The 26,280-nt window shown below is 43.0% G+C and overlaps 1 protein-coding gene across 1 annotated transcript in view; it reads left to right on the top strand.

Annotated features, from left to right (window-relative positions):
* LOC124555666 (glucose-6-phosphatase 3) overlaps nucleotides 1-26,280 on the top strand; it is a 145,295-nt gene that overhangs the window by 110,059 nt on the left and 8,956 nt on the right. Inside the window, exons 5-6 of the mRNA XM_047129654.1 lie at nucleotides 21,822-22,095; nucleotides 24,632-24,803. Of these exons, the coding sequence (XP_046985610.1) occupies nucleotides 21,822-22,095; nucleotides 24,632-24,803 (446 nt within the window). The remainder of the gene's footprint in view (nucleotides 1-21,821; nucleotides 22,096-24,631; nucleotides 24,804-26,280) is intronic.

Genomic DNA, 26,280 nt, shown 5'->3' with positions numbered 1-26,280 from the left:
TACACATGTCTGCAAACCAATGTTTTAGTACGGGGAACACCCCAGTACCCCTCATGTAATAACGTGAGGACCTCCCTTGGCAAACTTGCAGGAACAACCACGCGAGGAGCTGTATCATTGGTAGCCAGAAGGAGAACTCCCTCCAAGGCTGACATGCGGTCTCGCAGAACAAAATAATTACGAAGAGGGTCCGAGGCCCGGCCTGGAGGTCGGGACAACCACCCCTGCTGAACGAGGCGAACTACTTGCCAGAGAACCGGGTCAGCTACCGTTTCCCTGGCGACTCTAGAACTAGTGATTCGGAAGCCATCAACCACTTGGCGGGACACCACATCCAAATGAAAACACATAATCTCCTCCCGATTGAACTTAGGATCCGGGCCCACCGGAAGACAGGAAAGAGCGTCAGCGTTGGCATGCTGTCCGGTAGGGCGAAAATGAATGTCATAATGGTACTTAGAGAGGAACAAGGCCCAGTGCTGCAGTCTGTGGGCCGCCCTATCTTGAATCTGAGAGGCGGGGCCAAATAACGATATTAATGGCTTATGGTCAGTGATTAAATGAATCTTCGTGCCATACAAGAAAGGGTGAAACTTGGTAACAGCATAGACAATGGCCAAAGCCTCTTTTTCCACCTGGGAGTAATGGGCCTGCGCGGGACTAAGAGCTTTAGACGCAAACGCCAGTGGCTGCTCGGAGCCATCCGCACTGCAATGGGCCAGGACCACCCCCACCCCATACTGCGAAGCATCTGTAGTCAGGACCAACGGCTTATTGGGGTCAAAAGTAGCCAAACAAGGTGCTGATGTGAGGAGGCCCTACAACGAGGTGAACGCTCGCTTGCATGCAGGCGACCAATCAAAAGGAACACCCTTGCGCAGAAGGCAGTACAGCGGGTGGGCTATGGTGGAAGCCCTGGGAATGAACCGGTGGTAATAGGCAATCTTGCCTAAAAAAGCTTATAACTCCTTCAGCGAAGCGGGCTGCAAAAGGTCGACGATACCTTGGACCAAACTTCCTAGCGGCTGGACGCCATGCCGAGAGATGGTATAGCCCACATACTCAATGGACGGTTGGAAGAAGTCGACTAACGCAGGTTGCAACGCAGGCCCACGGACCTGAATTTGAGAAAGAGGGTTCAAAGGTTGTGCAAGTGTTCCTTTGTGCTGTGGCCTGTGACAATTATGTCGTCCAGGTAATTAATACAATGAAGGATAGTCGATGTGATGTGCTCAAGATAACGCTGAAATATCACCGGGGCACTGGATATTCTGAAGGCAAACCTCTGGTATTGGTAAACGCCAAACGGGGTGTTGACGACCGCCAGCCATTTGGTGTCCGCATCAAGTGGTATCTGATGATAAGCCTCCGAAAGATCGATTTTCGAAAAATATTGGCCTCCCACCACAGCGGAGAACAATTCATCAGAACAAGGCAAGGGATAGGTGTCCACCACCAATTGGGAATTAATGGTGGCCGTGAAATCGCCACAAAGACGTAATTTTCCCGAGGGTTTCCTGACAATAACGAGGGGCGAAGCCCTCTCACTAGAAGAAATGGGAAGAACGACCCCGAGGGCTGTCAGCCGGTCTAGCTCTGCTCTTATGTGAGGGCGGAGAGACAAGGGGATCTGCCTCACGCGTTGAAAACGCGGGCGAGCCAACGCCTTCAACGTTAAGTGAGCTTCAAAGTCTGAAACATGCTCCAGGCCCTCCTCAAAGATATCCTTAAAGTCAGAGGTCAAAGATTCCAATGATTGATAGGGAACTTCTTCGGAGACCAACTGTACAGTGTCTGCGATAGAAAAAACGAAATCTTGAAAGGCATCCAATCCAAAAAGGTTAGCAGAGCTCACATCACTGACAACAATAAAAGTAAGAGGCTGAGTGACTGATTTGTAAGTAACGTCGGTAGTGAATTGACCCAGCAGGGGAATGAACTGTTTACCATAACTGCGGAGATGCCGGTAAACTGGCGCCAATGGGGGCGACCCAAGGTCGGAGTAAGTTTGTGCATTCAACAAGGAAACTGCCGCGCCTGTATCTACCTGCAGTTTTAGTCGGCGCGACCGAACCGACACCTCAATAAAGAGTTTGTGTTCCGATGCGTCGGGAGCCTTTCCTGATGAAACTTCCTGAATGTCAACGTCCATGTTCTCTGTACCTGCTTCCTTCGATTATTTTTAGGTTGAACGCCAAACTTTAGCAATGTGTCCTTTTTTATTACATTTGCGACAAACGGCCCAACGCTGGGCCCACTCTGACCGATCATGATGTATATAGCCCTTCGAACAGGACGGTAACAGGGGCCGGCGGCCGGAACTCTGTTTACGCATCGTGTGGGAGCGGCCGTAACGGCTGGATTGTACTGCTCGCACATCATCCACCCCGGATGCTGCCCTGAACCGCCGCGTCGCACCACGCTTCCAACTGTTGACCTGCGGCGTGAGAGACTTCATACGATTGAGCAATTGACAGGACTTCCTCAAGGGAAGAGTCTTCCAACTGCAGGGCCCATTGCCGGAACTCCCTATCAGGGGCCGAATGAACAATGACGTCTCATACAATAATGTGGGCATACGACTCTCGCGACTGCTCCGTGACAAAATGACACTTGTGACTAAGACCGTGCAGGGTAGGGGCCGATGCCCGGTAAGACTGATGAGGCTGTTTCTTGCATTGATAGAACTCGACCCTAGCCACCACAACATGTGTGCGGCAGCGATAATATGAAGACAGCAATGAACACAATGCGTCAAAAGACAAGGACGAAGGTTCCTGCAATGGCGCTAGCTGCTGCAAAACTTGATACAGCAAGGGAGATATCCAAGACAAGAAAAGAGCACGACATACCTCCGCATCGGCAACATGAAATGCCTGGAAATGCTGCCGAAGGCGATGTTCATATGCGTCCCAATCCTCCGGCGTCTCGTCATACAGGGAAAAGGGTGGAGGGAACGGCACTGGAGCAGACTGTGTGGAGAGCAATGCCAGAAGTGCTTGTTTCAAGGTTGCCATGAGCTCCTTCTGATGCTCAACCAAAACCCGCACTAAATCCTCCATGCCGTGGGTAAGCTGCAAAACCAGAACGACGACTTAATACGCGAAAGAACGACCCTACTCGTCGCCAATTTTGTAATAACACGATTCACGTTGTCCGTCGCACTTCACATAGTGTAGACAGGGAACTGTCTGCTAGGCATGCCCAATGTAAAACTGACTAGGCACGGTCCGTGCTGCCTGAGTTGTTGTTCCGCCAGCAGAGGGCGAGGCCGAATTCTTGCGTGCCCTCTGGTGGACAGGACTTTACTTGCAGCAACTACTGTCCATGACGCGCTGTGCCGATGTGCGCCTCCCGCGATCTTTCTGGTGGCTACTGCAGTTCGTAACATGTTGCAACAGAGGAGGAAAGTGCTTCATGTGTTCATACCTCATGAGAGTACCTATAGTTAACTGCTGTGCAGTTTGGAGATCAGATCTATTTCCATGGATAAAGTAACAGTATTTGGTAAAAGTCAGATTGTCCTTGTGAGGAGCCTTTAAAAATATTCTTTCTTACATCCCTGAAATATACTGCCATGCTTACACCATATGCAATGAAGACCAGGACTCGAGACAGGAAATCTTCACTATTGAGCCAATGTTTAATGTGATAAATGCTGGACCACACCACTCCACTTTGTGCATCCTGGTTTTATCCGTTTCATGTCTATCTCCTTGTAAAACAGTTATGCTTTGAGTTGTGCTGAAGGTAGATATAGAGCAGAGGAGCTGACATGTTTAATCACATCTTTGGTATTCTCAATGTCAATTTGTATCTTTATACAAGGTAATTACAAAGTCTATGAAACATTGCAAAAAATGGTACACGTACTGGCCAAGAACAATGTAACAATCATACAGCATGTGAAAGACAAACCCTCAATGTCTTCTTCTTCTTCTTCTTCTTTTTAACAATGCTTATAAACATTCTGTGTGTCCATCCTTTGTCACACAGCACACATCTAATGAGTAGTCCAATTCTGCGCATATTTGACCCAGCATATCAGGGGTGCATGTAAGAACAGCTGCTGTAATATGGTGTTGCGAGTGCTTGAGGTTTTGTGGTAGATGTGGAACAAAAACGCTATTGTTGATGTAACAGCACAAGAAAAAATTTCAAGGTATTAAAGTCCAGTGATCATAGTCTCAAAAATTTATAATCTCCACTTTCCCAACATTCTTCAGTAACACAATTAATATTCATATGTTCAAACTAGCACTAGCAATGAAGGATATATGAAGCACGTCAGGGGGATGTCGAAAACAGTGTAGTTGTTGTCGTAATGTGGAAACAGAGCAATTTATCTGTTGTCCAAAACGCTATAATCATTGACATTCAGGCCAAGGCTTGGAAGTATTTCCAAAATGGGTAAGTTTGTAAATTGTTCCTATACCGCTGTAGATTAAGTATACCATGCACGGCAAAATCGGCGCTATCCAAATCTGGCACCAAGGCAACTGTGATGCTCCACAGGCCATAGATGACAGGGGTGAATGACAGCTGTGGAGATGTGTATGGGTGAACGGACATTTAACTGTTGAACAACTGCGAGCGTTATTGCGCATTGTCTGCCACAGCAGGTGTGTGGTTTATTCACTCATGCTGACTGCTGTTGTGCACCACCAATAAAGGCTGGACTTTGCATGCCAGTACCACAACTGGACATCCACTGAGCAGCGACAGGTAGTGTCTTCAGATGAATCACATTTTATGCTCCATCGGACAGATAGCCATTGGCATGTACAGCATGAAACTTCTGAGAGGGAGCATTATGGTCTGATAAATGTTTTTGTGGAATTTTCTCAATGGTCTCACCATTCTGGAAGGTACAATGGTTCAGCAGAAGAGTGCATGCATCCCTGGGGACACTATATGGGTCGACATGCAATTTATTTTTCCTATGCACAATGGAATCTACCAGCAGGATATTGCACCATCATATGTGTGTGATTCAAAGAACACCAGGATGAGTTTATCATACTCTTCTTGCCACCAAACTCACCAAATTTAAAGTCAGTTGAAAATCTTTGGGACCACCAAGATCAGACCGTTTGTGCGATTGATTATCAACCGAGAAACTCGTTATGTCTCCCTTGCACACTGTGTGGCTCATTAGTGGATACTGGCATGAGGAACTGATGCTGTTTATGAACAGAGAATTCAGATATTAATTTATTCTACGTCTAATGTCAAATAGTAAAAATAAAACATAACTTCATTGCTGTAGTTGTAGCATCAGTTGACAATAGTAGCTTTGAATATTGAAACACACGCAGATACTACAGATTTACAAATCAGCCAGTCTTCAGTACAATAACTGTTCAGTAGTTCACGAGCCCTGGCCACTACAAAAATATGTAAATTGTATTCAACTGCCAAACACACAAAATGGACTCAGTGCGTGAATGTTGGAACTCGAGTACACCTGTCACTGGAGCTCCAGAGAGGGGATGTTTGCATCTCATTGGCAGCAGTGTAATCATTTGTGGCAACACTCTTGTGCTGTGGTGGTTGCTGTAGGAAACGTGGCAGCACACATATTTGAAAGTTCGCCAAATGGATAGTGGCCAATACTGCAAAACCTAGCGCATCTGACCACAACACTGGAGTTAACATGGATCCACATCCCTGTTGGTACTGTCCCGAGCCTCATTGACTCACTTTCTGCACTTAATGCACAGCAGGAGGAGGTTATTCGAGCTTTTGAGTGATGGTCATATTAATGTGACTGAACAGTGTATGTATTTTCTGTTGCAATGCTCATGCAATTTGTCATTAATTACGCCCTTTGACCCAACATTAATTATATTCATTGTGCAATGCTCATGCTGCCTGCATGTAATGGTTTTTTGTTGCCACAGAACTTTGTATACATTTCACCACTGTGCTTATGCAATTTACAGTTAATTATATCCTTTGCCATTGTGCTAATACAATTTGCAGTATTGTATTTGCTACCTCAGTGTGTAATTATTCTTCACCTCGGGGTTTATACAGTTTCCAGTAATTATACATTCTGTCATCATTTTTACAAAACTTGCAGTTTATGCACACTTCATCTTTGTGCTTATGTGAATTGCAAATATGTCATAAATTTTTTAAAAAAAATATATATTTCCCATTTCATCAATAAGAGCAATCATAGTTATGCATTCAGTTTATTTTACTTTGTTGACAAGCTATGATTGCTGTGGATATTTTATTTTGCCTTAGCACTGGTTAGTGATGATATACCCTTTGCCTTGGAGCTTATATATTCTTCACATAGTGCCTCTGCAATTTGTAGTCAATTATGTTCTTCACCTCAGTGTTTATACGGTTTGTAGTCAATAATACATTTCACCTCAGGGGTTATGTACAATGGATTAGCTTGCACTCTTCATTTAAGGATTTTTAAGGTTTTATTCAACCATGTTCCTTGCCTCAGAGTCTCTGTTGCAAAAGTCATTTAGTGAGTGCATTCAGTTGTTCTACTTGCTGAAAACAAGATCATACTTATACCTCTCATAACTCTTGTACTAATTTTCTTGTTGTATACAGTGTCTGCTTCATATAATAATTTTGGATATGTACATTTATGACTCAATTTTGCTCATACTCATGCATACAAATGTTGTAGATATGTTTTAGTTTTTGAATTCTTGTCTGTTCAGTGGTCTTTCAATCTAAATACCTGTCTTTCAAACTTATGATGAAATTTATGGTGTGTTCGACAGATTATTTCGTGTTCATTCTTCTCTGATCTGAAAAAAAGTTAATCCATATTAAGAACATATTTTGTCAGATTTTTCAAGTTTCATATTTAACTAGATGTTGGCACTCTATACCGGACCAGTTTTAACAAATATAAGACAGGTCATTTATTACCAAGATCTTGCAAGTAATTTGCTGTATGTGAGCTACTTTTTAAACTTAACTACCCACAGTCATAATCATGAATGACAGAGGTAATGAATATTTACTCATTGTACCACACAATTTTTTGGAAAATAGAATATTACAGTTGCCACATTATGACATATTGTATGTCATTAACTTGTACCTGCTGAAATACATTCTTTGTTGGTGCCCTCTTTGCCTGGTATTCCACACACACCATAAAATTCTCCAATGGAACACATTCTGTTATATAACTCGTAAATATTCTGTTATGCACAAGACTTATGTTCTGTACCCCTGTGGGTCCGGGGGTTAGAATAGGCCCAAGGTATTCCTGCCTGTCATAACAGGTGACTAAAAGGAGTCTCACATGTTTCGGCCTTTACGTGATGGTCCTGTGTCGAGTTTGACCTCCATTCTTCTAAGTTTTCCCGAAGGGCGAGCCAACTGGGGAAGGGCGCCTTACATAGTGCATCATCTCCATCATGCACTGAGACCTGTCACATCCTTCATCGATGTGGATCTGCACTTCCACTCATTCTCCAGCTGTTGGGTGAGGTCACCTTCCTGGTTGCATTTTCCTCTATCCACTGTACAGTATCGTTTTCTGCACTGACAATGATAATGGATTTGTTTGGTTGTTTGTACCTGATATCCAGCACAGTAGCCAGTCCATTGTGGTGGGGCCACCATTTACCCTGTTGGTTGTAGCCCCCTGACTACATAGGGATCACTCTGCTGATGTCTGTGCTGTTAACACACCACGTATGCCAAGAAGTAGATGCCCATCACCCTGGGGCATCGGGACTCCAGCAATGGCCATCCTGCCAGGTGGCCTTTGCTGCGTCTGGGTGGTGCCCGTGGAGAGGGCCCCTGCTCAGAATGGGTGGCATCAGGGCGGATGACATACCATCAAGCGTAGTACATCATCACTTGCTGGTGGTCAAACACCAGCAGTCTCTAAGCACTCAAGGACCCAATTCAGTGCACGGAAGTATGACCCCCAATTGTTCCCCTCCCTGGCCACACCATGGGAGGAATGCCAGGCTAAGGATGGCAGCAAATCTTATTCACCCTGTTACCTTGTCTATAGGAGAACTGATGGGGAATCCTTCATGTCGATGAAGCCTCAGATTTCTGTGGAGCGTTAGAGGACAAGTCTGGGGGCATGGAGGGATTGTCTAAAATGCACTCAGGGTCATTCTTGATCAAAACGACGTCCTCTGCCCAGTCACAGGCACTACTTGACTGTGACAAGCTGGGGGATGTTTCTGTTTCATAACACCCCTTAAGAGCTTAAATACGGTCCAGGGTGTTATATTTCACAGGGATCTTCTTTTGCAGTCTGATGACGGGCTGAGCACCAACTTAGAGCAATGAGGTGTTTATTTCCTCGGGCGCACACATAGGGGTCCAAAGGATAATCAGGTGGCCACCGGTGCCTTCATCTTGGCCTTCGAGGGTGATACATTACCCAAGAAGGTGAAGGTGATGGTATACAGGTGTGATGTCAAGCCATATATCCCTCCCCCGATGTGGTGCTGTAAGTGCTGGAAGTTTGGGCATACATCTTGCCACTTTACTTCCAGCATCATATGTCGTGACTGTGGATGTCCATCACAACCCAATACTTCATGAGTCAACTGCAGGGAGCACCATTCCCCTTTCTCACTGGATTGCAGGATTCTCCAGAAAGAACGGAAAATCATAGAATACAAGACACTGGACCGACTGACGTACACTGAGGCTAAGAGGAAATTCGAACACCTACATCCTTTGCCTATGACATCTTCTTTTGCCGCCACTATGAGAATAGTTACAGCCCCATCAGTTCTGCCAATTCCAGTCGGCTCTCAGAGCTGTAAGACTACACCTGATGGTGGGGGACACTTCCCTCCCTGTTGCTATTGCACCACCTACTTCGGGAACAACACCCACCAAACCATCGGGGACATCAGTTCACCTTCTCAGCCGGAGAAGCATAAGTCTTCTTCAGCTCCTCTCGCTGGGAAGGGGTCCCTTGGGTCACTCCCTTCCCAGGTTCCTACCAGTGGCAAAGCGGATACCCGCCAGTGGCTGAAGCACCCACAGGTAGCTGGTCGTAGAGCTTCACGGTCGTCCTCAGTCCCTGAGACTGAGTCAGTGAAGTCCTCCCAGCCGGAAAAACCTAAGGAGCAGCGAGAGAAGCAAAAGAAGAAAAAGACCCCCAAGAACCATGGCACTGTGGTGGCACCCACACCACTGCTATCTATAACCTCTGCGTCTGAGGATGAAGTGGAGATTCTGGTGTCCGCTGAGGACCTAGATCTCGCTGGGCCCTCAGACACAATGGATGTTGATCGCACAGGTACTCTTCCGGTGGCAGCTGGTGACCCTGAGGCGTAGACTGCCTCATTGAGTGTGCCTTCCCAGCCTCACAATAACGTCATCCAATGAAATTGCTGCGGTGTTTTCCACCACCTGGCTGAGCTATGGCAACTGTTAAGCTTTACACCTGCTTTCTGCATTGCCCTCCAGGAAACCTGGTTCCCGGCAATGTGGACCTCTGCCCTCCACAGCTGTAGGGGATATTACAAGAACCATAGTGAATATAATGGAGCGTCAGGTGGAGTTTGCAACTATGTCCTGAACTTGGTCTGTAGTGAACCTGTGCCCTTTACACTCCTCTTGAAGCTGTGTCTGTCAGTATAAGGATGACACAGGAAACAACTGTCTGCAATGTATATCTTCCTCCAGATGGTGTAGGGCCCCTGAACCTATTGGCTTTACTGATTCATCAACTCCCTAAACCTTTCCTACTTTTGGGAGACTTTAATGCCCATAACCTCGTGTGGGGTGGCACCATGCTTACTGGCTGAGGTAGAAATGTAAAAAATTTACTGTCTCAGTTCGACATATGCCTCCTAAATACTGGGGCCCCCACACATTACATTGTGGCTCATGGCACTTACTCGGACACTGATTTATCACTTTGCAGCCCTGAACTTCTCCCATCTGTCCTCTGGAGAACCCACGATGACTTGTGTGGTAGTGACAACTTTTCTAACTTCCTGTTGCTCTCCCGACATCATGGCCCTATATGCCTACCCAGATGGGCAGACTGGGAAGCTTTCCCCTCTGCTGTCACTGTTGAATCTATCCCAGATAGTACCATTGATGTGGTGGTTGAGCAGGTCACTGGAATGGTCGTTTCTGCAGCGGAAAATGCGATCCCTTGTTCCTTAGAGTGCCCCTGGTGAAAGACAGTGCCTTGGTGGTCGCTGGAAATTGCTGAGGCCATTAAAGAATGTAGGTGGGCTCTACAGCGACATAAGCGACACCCTTCTCTGGGGCATCTAATAGCTTTCAAATGGCTCCATGCCCGTGTTCACCAGCTTATAAAAAGACAGAAACAGGAGTGTTGGGAGAGGTACATCAAGACTGTTGGGTGCCATACGTCACCTTCCCAAGTCCGGGCAAAGATCAAACGCGTTATTGGGTACCAGACCCCAACATGTGTCCCTGGTGTTAACATCAAGGTGTGTTATCTACTGATGCCAGTGCGGTTGCTGAGCACTTTACTGAGCACTATGCTCGAACCTTTGCGACGGAGGACTACCCCCCAGCCTTTCGCACCCTCAAACGGCGGATGGAAGGGAAAGTCGTCTCATTCACTACACGCTACAGTGAACCCTATGACACTCTGTTTACAGAGTGGGAGCTCCTCTACACCCTCGCACATTGCCCTGACACAGTTCCTGGGCCAGATCGGATCCACAGTCTGATGATTAAACATCTCTCATCTGACTACAAGCAACATCTCCTCACCTTCAACCAGATCTGGTGCAATGACGCTTTCCATCGCAATGGCAGGAGAGCACCATCATTACAAAACCTGATTCATGTGGTTAGCTATTGCACCATCAGCCTCACCAAATGATGGTGTATCGGTGGTTGGGTTGGGTCCTGGAGTCACATGGCCTACTGGCTTCATGTCGGGGTAGCTTCTGCCAGGATCGCTCTACCACTGATAATCTTGTGTCCCTAGAGTCTGCCATCCGAACAGCCTTTTCCAGATACCAGCACCTGGTTGCCATCTTTTTTGATCTACAAAATGTTTACGACCCGACCTGGCGACGACATGTCCTTGCCACATTATACGAGTGGGTTCTCAGAGACGAGCTCCCGGTTTTTATCCAAAATTTCCTGTCGGTGTTGTACCATTGCTCAAGAACCAAAACTTTACCTTAATGATGATCCACTCTCTATTGTGGAGACATATCGATTCTTAGGACTGGTTTTTGATGTCCGATTGATGTGGCTTTCTCACCTTCATCAGCTTAAGTGGAAGTGCTGGCATCACCTCAATGCCCTCTGCTGCCTGAGCAACACCAACTGGGGAGCAGATCACTTTACATTGCTGCAGCTTTATGTAGCGCTTGTTCAATCCCGCCTTGACAATGATAGTCTGGTTAATGGTTCAGCGGCGCTCTCAGTGTTGCGTTTACGTGACCCAGTGCACCACTATGGAGTCCCTCCATTGATGGTTAGGCATGCACAACTGCTCACCAGTTACATTGCACATATTTGTAGTTCTCCTGCACATCAGAATTATCTTCTCATTTTGCCAACCACTGCGGTTCATCTCGCATCGGCGGCCCAGGTCAGGGCTTAAGATTGCGGTTCACATCCGATTGCTTCTGTCTGAACTGGAGTCCTTCCCTTTACCACCTCTGCTAGAGGTCCATTCACATACACCTCGATGGTGTAAACCTTGGCCGAAGCTTCACCTGGACCTTTCACATTGCCCTCAGGACTCAGTTACTCCCACGGCTCTCTGCTGCCACTACCTCTTGATTGGTGATGTGTTCTGAGGCTCTGAAGTGATTTACACCGACAGCTCAATGGCTGATGGTCACTGGCTTCACCTACATTTGCAGAGGCCATGTTGAAATGCCTTCCTTGCTCGATGGCTGCAGTGTTTTCACTACAGAGTTGGTGGCTGTATCTTGTGCTCTTGAGCATATCGGTTCATGCCCTGGCGAGTTGTTTCTTCTGTATACTGAGTCTGAGCACCCTACAAGCTATCAACCAGTGTTACCCTCATCATTCTTTGGTAGCAACCATCCAGGAGTCCATCTCTGCCCTGAAACAGTCCAGTCATTCAGTGGTGTTTGTCTTGACCCCAGGCCGTGTCGGAATCCCAGGCAACGAACTTGCCGACAGGCTGGTCAGCATTCCAATTACTGACCTGCATTCATTATTATGCTGCAAGGTTTTTCGGCTTTGGGAGGCATTCCAATTACTGACCTGCATTCATTATTATGCTGCAAGGTTTTTTGGCTTTGGGAGATGGAATGGCATAGTCTCAATACGCACAAGAAACTGCGTGTCATTAATTAGGCTACGAATGTGTGGAAGTCTTCCATGCGGGCTTCTCGCAGGTACTTTGTGGTTCTGTCGGCATGGATTGGCCACGCTTGGGTGACCCACACCTACCTCTGTATGGTTTTCTTGTCCTATTTTGTCCATTGTAGTGCTTGTTGCTCTTCTGTCGTTCTTGTGGTATTTTTCTTTCTCCCAGTTTTGTGCTCTGAGTGGCGTTTGTTTTATTCTTTCTCTTGTGGAACTATTTTAATAGGAACAAGGGACCGATGACCTATCAGCTTGGTCCCTTCCCATTCCCCCACCCCCCCCACCCCACCCCCCCTACTGCCCTCTTTAAACCAACCAACCGATCAGCTCAGTTCTGATTATGTATCAGTATTGTATGGAGTGTATGTAACCCTGATTGGCTAACTTTTTGCTTTTTGGTATGCCTAATTATTATATATCATTGCTATAAATACTGGTATATACATGATTTCATAGCTAATTTCTTCTGAATCAGAATTACCATTATGACTTCTGACAAACAATGGGTCATTCCCACCTGAAAACCAGTTCAAAGAGTGGGCATATTCATATTTTGGTAATGTCTACTTCTATACACCGGAAATTGTCTTGTGCTACTGTTTCTACCTGTATAAAACACTATGTGTAATTGTCTTATAGCAGCATATACCACACACCAGGACTCTGCTGACCTGTAACCAGATACCAGCTAGAGGTTGAAAGAGCCACAGGTTGCAGCTCATAGCCTCCAGCCTCCAGAAAGAGGGAGATTCTGGTGGCCCCTATGGCATCAGACAGCCCCCCCACCCCCCACCCCCCCGCGCATTCACATTCACACTGATTTGGAAGAAATGTGTGTTGATGACATATGTTCACTACCAGTGGCAGCATGTGGCCCTAAGGCATGACCTGCCTCCTTGGTCCCTTCAAGCCTCCACAGTGAAATTGTTGTGTTTTTTTCCACCACTCATCTGAGCTTGGTGTGTTTTGCCCATTTCCCCTAGTTTTTCATCAAAATTTTTTTTTTTTTTTTTTTTTTAATTTCCATCCAGGAAACTTGTTTCCTAACAATGCAGATGCCTATCTTCTGTGGCTGTCAGGGGTATTTTAAGAATCACACTGACTATGAAAGAGCATCAGGTGGCATTTGCATGTACATTTTGGATTCTATGCAGAAAATATGTGCTACTCAGTACAACTTTGGAGGTCATGGCTGTTCATGTGAAGACATCTCTGGAATTCACTAACTGTTATGTGTATCTCCTTCTTGATGATGAAGTGTTCCAGAACATGTTGTCTGCACTATTTCCTCAGTTCCTCCACTCTTCTTAATATTGGGTGACTGTAATGCCCCCAACCCTTTGTTGGGTGGAACTAAGACCACTGGCCATGGAAATACTGGTGTTCTCACACACTTCAGTGTTGCATATTCTTCATATTCGGCCACTAATATTTCCATTTACAGCCCAGGCCTTCTCCCATCCATTCATTGGAGAGACCATGATGACCTGTATGACAGTGATCATTTTTCGATTGTTTTGACCCTCCTTCATCGTCACTCACTGGGGTGTCCACCCAGACAGGCTCGCTCCAAAGCTGATTGAAATGCTTTCACCCGTGCCATTGCCCTTCACTCCTTGCCACATGGAGGTATTGATGTGGTTGTCCAGAGCACAACTGTAGCCACTCCATCAGCAGCTGACTCAGTAATCCCCTCTTCCTTGGTATCCCCACATCAGTAGACGTTACCTTGGTGAACCCCCAAAATTGCCATGGCCAATTAGAGATTGCAGATGGGCTGTCCAGTGCCATAAGTGACATCCATTGATGGAGTACCTCGTTGCCTTTAAACAGCTCCATACCCCGGTGTGCCACCTCATAAAACAACAGTAGCAAGACTGCTGGGAGTGGTATGTTGTTACCATTGGACCATTACAGCTCCTTCATAGGTTTGGGTGAACATTCAATGCCTCTATGGACATCAGCACCCTGCAGGTGTACCTGATATCCCTGTGCAAGGTGATGTCTACACTGATCCAGATGCAGTTGCCAAAAAATTTGCTTTTTATTATGCACAAGCCTCTCCATCTTAGAATTATCAGCCTGCATTTCATGTTCTCGAACAACAGGCAGAGCGACTTCCTTTACCATTTACTACAAATCACCTGGAACCTTGTAATGCTCCATTCAGTGAGTGGGAATTCCTTAGTGCCATATCCCCTTGCACTGACACATCTCCAGGACCAGACCAAATCCACACTTATCAGTGGACTGCTAATGTCACATCCTTGCCTTCTTCAACTGTATCTGAAGTGAGGGTGAGTTCCCGTCTCAGTGATGAGAAAACTTGTTTGTCCCAGATCAGTTTTCGCTAAGACTGTTCTACTGCTGACAGTTTGGTTTGGCTGGAATTTTTGATTTGGTCAGCTTTTGCGTGGCATCAGCATCTTAGTGCTGTCTTCTTCCAGTTGCGAGGGCTTATGAAACCACCTAATGTGAGCACATTCTCATTACCCCCCATAAATGGGGTCTCTGGGGCCAGCACTTGATTTTTGTCCAGAACTTCTTGTCTTGCTATACTTTCTGGGTTCAATTTGGTGTCTCCCACAGTACTCCCTATACACAAGAGAATGGGGCACCACAGTGCTCTGTATTGTGTGTGCCCATTGTTCTAGTGGCTATCAATGGTCTAGCTGCAACTGTCAGGTCTATATTGTCACCCTCCTTGTATGTTGATGACTTTTGCATCTACTATTGCTCCTCAACTGTGGGTGTTGCCGAACAACTACTGCAGGGTACCATACAGAAGATGCAGACCTGGGCTCTCATCTATGGCTTCCAGTTTTCTGCTGCGAAGGCATTGTCATGCACTTCTGTCACCGCCATACTGACCATCCCCAACAAGACCATTGCTCAGTGTGGTGGAATCTTAGCATTTTTTGGGGTTGGTCTTTGATGTCCAGTTGATGTGGCTTCCCCATCATCACCAACTTCACCAAACATGCTGGACCTACTTCAATACTCTTCGCTGTCTCAGTAACACCAGCTGGTGCTCTAAACTTTTGCAGTTCTACAAAGCTGCAATCCTGTCTCGTCTTGATTATGGGAGCCTGGTGTATGGCTCAGCATCATCTTTACCACTGTGGATGCTCGACCTGATACACCCTTCTGTGGTCCAACTTGTGACAGCTGCCTTTCAGATCAGTCCTAGGAACAGCCTGTTTACAGAGGCTGGCATTGCTCCCATACTGGTCAGGCACCAACAACTGCTGCTCAACTATGCAACACACATTCACTGCTCCCTTGAGCATCCGAACTACTGTGTCCTTCTTCCTGGGAGAGAAATCTACCTCCCACAAAAGAGGCCAAGATCTGGAGTTATGATCGCAGTTTGAAAACAGTCTGTGCTCTGAATACCCTCTTTCCACACTGATGCCTCTTGTCAGGGAGAAATCGTGTGTGCTTCCATGGTGTGTACCCCATCCTTGAATGTGCCTTGACTTCTTTGCACCAGAAGACTCAATATCCCCTACGGCTTTTCACCGTCTGTTCCTGTAAGTCCTTGATGTATTTCCAGGCTCAGACGTGGTGTACACTGATGGATTTATGGTTAATGGTTGAACCAGTTCTGCCTACACACATGCAAAGTGCTGTGGACTATGCTCCCTGCTGAACAGATACAGTGTATTCACTGCAGAATTGGTGGCCATTGATCAAGGCCTCAGCCACCTTTATTCTTGCACTGGCGAATCATTCTTGATTTCCTTGAGTGGTGTTCAGGCTGTCGATCAGTGGGATCCGTGACACCCATTGGTTGTGGCTATCTAGGATCTGCTGTATGACCTCTGCCATAATGGATGGTTGGTCATTTTTGTATGAACCTGTGGTCATGTTGGAATCCCAGGAAATGAACATGCTGATCAGTTGGACAGTTGGACTAGTTGGCTACCAGGGTGCTGACTTTGGAGATGAGGATACCAGAACTGGACCTTTGGTCGACAGTATGCCAACTGTTGTTAGAGGCTTTGGATGTGGATTGTTGTGCCCTGGTTTCTCCAAATAAACTGTGAACTATAAAGGAGACCATGACCATGTGGCAGTCTTCTGTTTTTGCTTCTTTAATTGGCCACACTTGGATGACCCATGGCCACATCCCCCATCGTGAGGATCCACCCCATTGTCGGTGTGGTGTCCATTTCACAGTGGCCCACGTCCTACTGGACTACCCTAATTTGACCACCTTATAGTGAAACCTTAGACTTACTGACACGCTATCTCTGCTGTTAGCAGACGATGCCCAAGTGGCTGATTTGGTTTTACGTTTTACCTGTTGAAGGGGTTTTTACTTGTCTCTGCGATGTTGAGTCCGTTAGCATCTTCAGCTGCTTGAGGAATTGGAGAGGTGCCCCGTCACCTGCTCCACAACCAAAGTGTCACATGGCTGCCCTTGCTCAATGGTCTGGCCTGGCTCCTGCCCTTTCCACCTTTTTAATTCTCCTTATTCTTTTACATCTGTCATTGAGTGACAGACTTGTTGTCATTCTGAGATTTTATTTTGTCCATGTAACTAGTTTTCTTGTTGTAATCGAGGATGTGAAAGCACTGGCCGGATGCAGAGGGTGTTTCTCCGGACTCATAACATGTCCCAGCATCTTCCAGCTGCTTTCTGGGTAGGGCAAGTCCTCCATTTTCACCCTTTTACCCCTCTCTCGCTTCTACTTAGTTGTACTTATTGGTTTTCTTGATTCTCAGATACAGTTGAGTCTATTGGGATTTCTCTTGTGTCCCTCCTGTCTGAGGACTATTCCCTGCTTGACACACAAATAATTAATGGACCAATGACCTCATAGTTCGGCCCCTTTAACCCCATGAATCCATTCATCCATATGTGTGGAGTTAGTACACATACATATTTGGACAATTGTAGTAGGTTGTGAGTTTGCCTTTATCTTGTCTATGATAATTCTGTCTTTCTTTCTATTGTTCATTCTAGTTCACACACATTCATATTCTGTTGTTCATTATTAGATGTGCTGTAATTAGGTATGAGTTCAGCATGACCAGTAGACTGAACACAACTTTATTCTATGGAAGCATTAACAACTTGAACACAATATTTAAGTAACATTCAGCAAGAATTAATTATATACGCATAGAGCTGTAGCAACTCCACATAGAGAACTGAGGCTGAGTGTAGCTTTGCTAGCCTTAAATAGACTGCAGTTCGTGGTGGGCTCTGACGGTGATCTTATGTGCCTCCTCACCTACAGCCTCCACACTCCCCCCCCCCCCCCCCCACACACACAAACACACACACACGTACGTGCACTTACTTACATCTGAGGTCCCCTCTGTCGATGACATAGCATTGCCACATGCTCGGCTTTTTGAAAGTATGCGCATGCTTCACTGCAAGACTTGCTCCTGAATTGCCCATATTTTGTTATGTGTTGACAGTGCTGTAACCACATTATTAGAAATTGTTTTCTTTCTGCCATTGTACTTCATTAATTTTGACTATATCTAGCATCAACGTATCCATCTATCATTTAAAGTCCTCCAGCTTACCTACATGACTAAGTGCTGTAACATTCCACTCTCCAAATCATAAAATGCCAGATGTGTTTTCCCTGATGATGTCCACTTGCATAGTTGCTGCTCAGAAAACTGTGTGGGGGACTATTTTAGCACCAGAATACTGTGCCCAGGACGCCATCACCACTAAACCGTGTGTTAGAACTGCATGTCCTCATGCCTGTAGTTTCTTCTTGATTTCAGTTGTACCACAAGGCCATGTTCATTAATGCTACAAGGCTAATTCGGGCAGTCATCCATACTGTTGCCCCCTGCATCTACCAGAAAGGCTGCTGCCCCTCTTCAGGAACCACATGTTATTCTGGCCTCTCCACAAGTATCCCTCTGATGTGGTTGTATTTATGGTACATTTGTCTGTATCATTAAAATAGGCAAGCCATCCCATTGTAGCAAGGTCCTTGGTTTGTGGAAAGAGGGTGGGGGTTGTACTTTAATTACAGTCTGTAATCCACATGTACTGTAATTGACTTCATTATCAAGAATCTAAGTTTAACCAGAATACTACTATCCTCAATTGGCAAAAAAACAACATGTACATTGTTCTTTAAAGTTAACTTTCACTCAAAAAAGACCATATTAGGAACTGACAATTATTTTGTGCCCGCCTGATTATTTAAAACGTTTAACAGAGAGCAAATTTAAAAACGTTTAACAGAGAGCAAATTTAACTCTTTAAAGTAGTCAGAAATATTCTCTGCTTGAAAACCACTTCAATTACCTTGACACGTTCCTTATATCCGATCTTAACTTTCAATGTGCTATTAGCTAGGAAATTATGAGTCGTCGTTGAACTTAATATTATTCACATTGGTATACACATGTGTAAGTGGAAGTTATATACCGATTGTATAAAATGAATAGTGTTGATGTCTTCGTAGAAGATTCATTCCGCAACATTATCTTATACTTTGCAAATGATCCATGAGACTGTAACTAATGAAACAACTTCGTTTGCATTGCTTGCTCACAGACACTATCACATTTATTTTACTGTGTTCAGATAAACTCAAATAACTTAAAAGTCCACTGAATGTTAATAAAAAAAATAGTCATGAATAAATTTGTATGTTAAATCATAAAAAAAGTCTTAGCCATGGAGTTGAATTAAATAGTACACATTGCTTCAAGTTACTGCTCCAGGTTTTTTACAGTTTCCGTAAGATGAGTGCAGAGATGTTCCGTTAAACTGGCTTAACGTAGTTTCTTTCCACATACTTGTTAAATCTGAGCTGTGCCTCATGTCAACATTGCTAATGACCTCAATGTCTAGGAGATGTTAAACCATAAACACCCCCTCGCCCCTCCCCTTTACTCATTAATATTCAGAGTGATGGGCCTTCAGTTAGTCTGGATTCAGATTTTTCTATTATTTTCCTTCACCACTTTTTGTCAGCTAGAAGTTCTGTCCCTCCTTTCTACAGCTGTTCAGTGTGTATACTTTTTCAAAGAATGTGTTATACGTAAAGATATGAGCTATTCCCCCCCCCCCCCCCCCCCCCCCCCCCACAGTGTATGTTGTTAGTAAAGGCACATACATCCCGGGTAACTTTTAGTGATTGTTTTCTCAAAATAACTTATAACACTTGCATTGCCTCAAATAAGCAAACATCGGTATAACTTTGTGGCAACATCTTGAATAAATCCAATTCTGATATTTGGTAGTTAAAACAAAACTGGATTGTACTTTTATGGTGCTATCACACAGTGACAGGACTCTCAAATAGTGACTAGAAAAAAGCTTGTACCTTTTCATTAAGGAAACCAGTAACACAGAAAAATAATGGTCATTCATTGCTAGAGATATGCATGGATTCCAAATTTTATTAGCATCCACACATCCCTGATCCATATATTAAATTTTTGAAAACTACTTTAACCTATCAGTTTGCTAGAACTCTGAACATAAGCTTTGGTCTGGAATGAATAATTTTTGTCAGTTGAAGCCAGTACTCTGTTTTGAAACTTAATTGTGAATTAATGGCTGCATGTTTCTGAATGTCAGCTGAATGTCAGTTGAATCAAATTTAAATTCATTTTTATGTGACTAATGGTGGTAAAAATTATTTTTGTTGTTTAACTGTGATTGAAAGGATTTGATGAATTTTTGTGCTGTGTGTTCTTCTTGTAGGAGATGGACCTCATAATTTACATTCTGTAAAATAAGAATGTAAGAGACTTAATATGAAAAAATTTTAATAAAATATAGTCTGCTAACATGCTGTGTCATTTCATAGAGTCACATTTGTGAATCACATGTAATGTGAGTAAATAAAAACTGTTATAAAATGGGTACAGTTCTTTAATTTTTAACTTCATGATGATGATTATTATTCTAGATCTCTGCAAATATGCTTGTGGATATCCATGTCCATGCAGGATTTTACTGACAATATAAGCATTACTTTGGATGTCTGCATATGGTCAGGCTTCTATTTATATTTATCATTTAAAAGTAACATTTTTATTGATTACCACTATTTAACCTAAACAAGAAAGTAGGAAACATTCTAGGCAACCTGTGTATAAAACTACTGATGAAAATATGGTAATGGAAAGTCCTTGGTGGGATATAAATAATTGAAAGAGTAAAGGTAACAACTCACTGTACAGTTGGGGCATTGACTCGCCAACTGGCACATAAACAAAATTAAAAATTAGGCTGGAGCAGCCTAATAAGTTTGTTCTTAGAATCAGCATGTCTTTTACAACTGTGCATGTGCTGCTTAAATTTGATATGTACATGACAAAGCTTGTCTGGCTCATTATTGTAACTGTACCATTCTTACAAATGCCGACTTGATATGATTAGCAAACTGTACTAAGGTATGAAAATGGTCATTTTAATAACCTGACATAAACAAGAGATTGTGATCTGTAACTGGAATAAAAATATATAAAATGACCATGATTATATCCTCAGTTTTGTCCTCATTAGACTGCACCAAAAGGATGGTGATTTATATTCACACTACATATTACTTTATCCATAGGGATTCAGGATTCCAAACAACTCTGCACATGCTGCCAGCGAATCACAATGGAAAAACAGAAATTTGTGACTATAGCACCCTCACAGCATAGTAAGGACCCACATAGCCACTAAGTTTGGTTCACCTCCTACCCACAGTTAACACTTGACACTGGTCACCCTGCACGTGCTAAGGAGGACATGCAGAAGTTTCAAGTTGGGGACCCTAAACAATCTACCTTCTTTTTATGGGAGCAACCTCATCATATGTGCTTAGTTTTTGAACAAGACCACAATAAGACCATATTTACACTGTGAATTCCAGCTATAGTCCTTTGCAATGTATGGTATGTAAAACTGTTATGGGTGAACTGTTGGACATAAAAGTTTTCATTACTTTAACAGTGGGTGGTTCTACATAAAAACTATTAAATTCCGTTTAGCTATTTTATTGGAGATATGTATTGATATTATTGTGAAAAAATATCAATATTTTTATATACTGATATTTTTCCATTTTCCATTAAATACTGGTGCATTAATGTGTGTGTGTTTTACAAAGAACAGTCAGCCACATGGTAAATACTGTGGTACACGAATCAATATAAGTGTCCGTGCAGAAAAGGAGTCACAAATTACAGAACATAAGGCAGCTGCAGCATTCAAAAATGAATCAATAAAAGTGTTGTACTGATTAAGAAAATTGAAAATTGGTGAAATCCCATAACGTGTTCATGCATAAAATGATATTATACAGAAACATGTCTGGTTCCTGTGTTTCTTCAAGTAATTAAAGTAAACAGATTCAATCTTTTGTAACTGTTGTCTAAGCAATTTTTTTTCTCTTGGTGTTGGTAACATACCTTTACTTGTAAAGTGGGTTAACATACTTAATGGTAGTGAACACAAGACATGTGTTTTGGCTGTTAATTATTGTGTATGAAAGACAGTTATTTTGTTGCAGGTGTAGCTGTTAGCTGGCTGGTAAAAAAACTGAATTGGTGGAGGACAGCAGGCAGGCTTAAATTAACGATTGCTGCTGCTTGTCTTACGGCAGTTTCTGTTGTTTCTTATTGGCTACAGAAAATTGCAGGTGTGGACCCTCAATGGTCTGTTTATCTTGCTCTGAAGTGGTGCTTCCATGAGGAAAATGTTAACATAACAACCACACCTCTATTTTCTCTTGTCAGAGTGGCTGGCACTACATTTGGGGTAGCTCTATCTGCACCAGTTTTTAGGTATGCTGATTATATGATGTAATTATGATTTAAGTTGTTGAGTACAGTGACTGATGTAAGCAGTCATTAATGAGAGAGATTTTATTGATGATGAAAGCAGTTTTGTGTTTCATTACGTTGTGCTATAATAGATTGCCTGAAAAATAACTAAGCACTCAGAAGACATGCTCAAATGTCAATGTAACTTCATAACTTTACACACCATCTGTGGGTATGTAAATGATTTTGAATTTCAATTCTCTGTGACAAGTAGAACGGCCACTAGAGTTCATTACTGTTGTCCATGTTTAGTGTTGCTGCAAGGCCGGGTAGGGTATATAAGAGACAGGAACAGCATTGGATGTTGAGTGGTTACTGTGAAGGACAGGGATATCTCATGTACTTATATGAGGATTATTAGCACCTGACAGTGTGTGAAAAGGATCTCCATTTAGTCAGCTGGTCAAATAGTGTAATATCCTAATTTGTGGGGCATTCAGATATGACAGTGGCCAATATTTGACTGCATGAGAGCACGAGGACAGGCATACCCATTGTCCAGGTTCTAACTGATCATGTCTGTCCACCACAATGCTATAATGGAGGATCACCATATTGTGCACCGAGCACGCATCTACACCTGCTATCCGAGCACAGGTAATGGACTGCCTGCAACATTCTGTCATCTGGTACCATTTTTCAGAGACTAAGAGCACCTGGACTGGGGCATTACCTTTGCATGTATAAGCTGTCGTTAACACAAAAACACAAACAGCTGCATTTGAATAGGTACTTTGACCGGAAAATGTAGATTGATGATGAATGGTGTCACATTGTGTCCAACGATGAATCACAGTTTTAGGCTACTGTGCATGACTATTGTTAGCGAGTATTGCATTGACCTGGGGAGAGGCCCCAGTCTTCCAATGTTTCAGAGAGGCACAGTGACGTTATCCTGGGGTCAAGGTGTTGGGAGCTGCCAATGACTTCAAGTCATGGCTTGTAGTTATTGAGGGATCTATTTATGACAGCACTAGGATATGTCACAGACGTCCTGCATCTTCAGGTGCTAATTCTCGTACAACAGTAGTGCGGTGTCATTTTTCAACAGGACAATGTTCATCCCCACCTGCCATGTGTGTCTATAAAATCTTTGTGTGATGTTGAAGTACTCCCATGACCAGGAAGATCCCCCAGATCTGTCCCCGATAGAACGTGTGGGACCATCTTGGCCATCAACTCCATCCCAGTGCTATTATCCAAGACGACAAGGATCATTTACAACAGTCATGGGTCAGCTTGCCTTAGGTGAGCATACAGTGGCTTTGCGACACCCTTCCCAACTGAATCAGTGTATTCATCCAGGCCAGGACAGTGCATAGTCATATTGATAAGTGGGCTCATACTGCCAAATTCTTTCCAATTGTGACTCAATTTTTTAGTCACTGAAATAACATCGCATACCCTCCCAACTCCTGAAGCTTCATTTTGTTTCCTTCCCTTCCCCCCCCCCCCCCCCCCCCCCCCCGCTTTTTTTTTTTTTTTTTTTTTTTTTTTTTTTTTTTTTTTTTTTTTTTTTTTTTTTTTAAAGGAAAACTAAATTACACAACAATGTTTATCAACACACTAATAGAATTTAAAAAAAGCTGTCATCATTCATATTTGTTATTTTTTATCTCTGTTTTAAGAGCAGTTGGGTATTAAATAAATTGTGAAACTGTTTTAGTGGTTAAATACTGATTGACTCATGTAGCTACAATTCCAACACACAAAATTTTGACAACATGTAACATGCTTTATGAAACGCTTCTCATAAGATTGTTTGCAACTCATGAATTTGTACTGCCTGAGAGTTTCTGCAATTTTTTCAACTTACGTTTCCTTCTCTTCAGCTCCATAGTTTCCTCACAAACTACAAACATATTGTAAGTTTTAGAAGAGCAGAAAGGGGTGATGGTTGTTGGCCAAGAATTAAATGATTAAAAGCTTTCTACTGGATTTTTTGAATTGTTTGAATTATATTTGGCAGTATCTGGTGAATGTTTATTACCGTCAAAGATGTCTAAATATCATATAGAGCTACCTTAGACCTCCAGTATTGGGTTTTTGTGCCATAACATGTGATCTTATCAAACAAAGATTAGGAACTGTGCATTGTAATCTGCTGTACATACATTTTCTTTGATTCACTTTTTTTTAAATGATGAAAGTTTTAATAAAAGTTGTCCAATGATAGAATATTTACAATAAAAAAGTCATGTGAAAATGATGTGGAGATTTTTTTCAACTTCAGCATCATTCAGTGTTGATGGCTTAGTAGCAGGAACTATGAATGTAGTCATGTATGTATTTTGGTCTTGTCAGCCTTCATTTTCTTGCTCAGAACAAAAGTTCAGCTATAAGAACTAAAATATCAGAGAAATGAAAAACTATATATAAATTTAATGTTACAATATGTTACATTTCAAGTATCATTTGCTGTGAAACTTGTGTAGCATGAATTGTCAAAATTTTTTTTGTAATGTATCTTTACTACAGTTCAACTGTACTTTTGCAGATTAAGAAAGAGCCAAAGACCAGTGAAAGCATTTCTGGCATCATATGTTGCTGCTCTGTTGATTGCAGGTGCCTCTGAAACTGTTACAACATCTAATGTGTTTATATTTTACCCACTACAGTTTCTTCTGTTTACGCTTCAACCATGGTTGCTGTTTAAAATAATACCAGAGGTAATGTTTTTTGACATGTTTTCTCTTTATAACATCCCTTTGCATTTTTATTATTAAACTGTGACTTATTTATATGATGCTAGTTTGTAAAATGATTTGCATTGAAACCTCCTAGGAGATTAAAACGCAGAACTTGAACCTGAGACATTTGCCTTTCATGGACAAATGATGTACCAACTGAGCTATCCAGTCATGACCAATAACCCATCCTTACTGGTTCACTTCTGCCAGTATCTCTTCTCCTGCCTTCCAAACTTTATTTATGTTGCTCACAGCCAAGACCATAGCAACAAATCCAGATAACTGTTGGCAGAATAAATCAAGAATTTTATTTGGAATATTTTTATGATGTGCATTCAATCATACTTAGAAAATCTGTAAACTTCGAACTTTTGGTGAACCAGCACATGATCCAGAGATATGTTGGATTATGTGTTGGTTCACCACCGTTAATATGGAAAGGCAATTGACTAATTTGTTCTCTACTTTGGTTGTATACAAGGCCTGCACCTGAAGATTTTGTGGACTGTAACTCCACAACTGAAATATATATTGCACTTCTTGAATCATGTTGGCCTCCACCGACTTTGCCTTGTTCACCCATTCTTGTAGCAGACTGTGCTCAAATATACTTCACGTTATGGATTTGTTTGCAGCCCTCTGCAAACCATGCCTTGACAGTTGAATCTTTCAAGTATTACAGAACACTTTTTTTTTACAGATTGTTGCCATAGTTTACAACATTGTGAGTTGGCAAGTTAGTTAGTTTGTTAGTTAAAATCAAATAATGGAAAATCCAGGATGGAATAATGACATAATTATGAAAGGGGCAGATTGCTGCTCAAAATATAGTGGAGATGTTGAGTAGCAAACAGGCACAGCAAAAAGACTACTAAACACACAAGCTTTTGGACAGAAGGCCTTCTTCTGAAATAGACAACATACACACACACATTCACACAAATTTAACTCTCATACATACGACCGCTGTCTCTGGCTGCTAAGGGCAGTGGGAATGTATGTATATTGTCTGTTTCAGAAAAGGCCTTCTGGCCAAAAGCTTAGATGTTTAGTAGTCTCTCTGCTGTTCCTGTCTTTAGTTAGTAAGTTCATTGGTTAGTTTGTTTGTTTCATGTTCCATGGATCATTCTGCACGATAAATTGTAATGATGTGGAATGAGTCATTTTAAATTCACATTGCAAATTAATTTGTAAATATGGTTACATGCTGAACATTTATAAGATTTTTTAAATTTACAGATTTGGGTTAGTAATTCCTACCCACGACCATTTACTTGTAACAATAATTGAAATTCTTCTACGGAATAGGAGGAGTTGTCAAGGAGAAACTTTTTCAATTTGTTTTCGAATTTCGCTTTGCTGTCTGTGATTCATATCAGTGGATAACTGATCAAAAGTTTCAGTTGCAGCATTGTAACCACTTTTTGTGTTAAACACAACCTTAATGTGTAGTAAT

The sequence above is a fragment of the Schistocerca americana genome, chromosome X (assembly GCF_021461395.2).
Source record: "Schistocerca americana isolate TAMUIC-IGC-003095 chromosome X, iqSchAmer2.1, whole genome shotgun sequence".
Lineage (NCBI taxonomy): Eukaryota > Metazoa > Arthropoda > Insecta > Orthoptera > Acrididae > Schistocerca > Schistocerca americana.
Note: the sequence above shows the minus strand (reverse complement) of the source record. Positions and strands in the feature narration are given on the sequence as shown.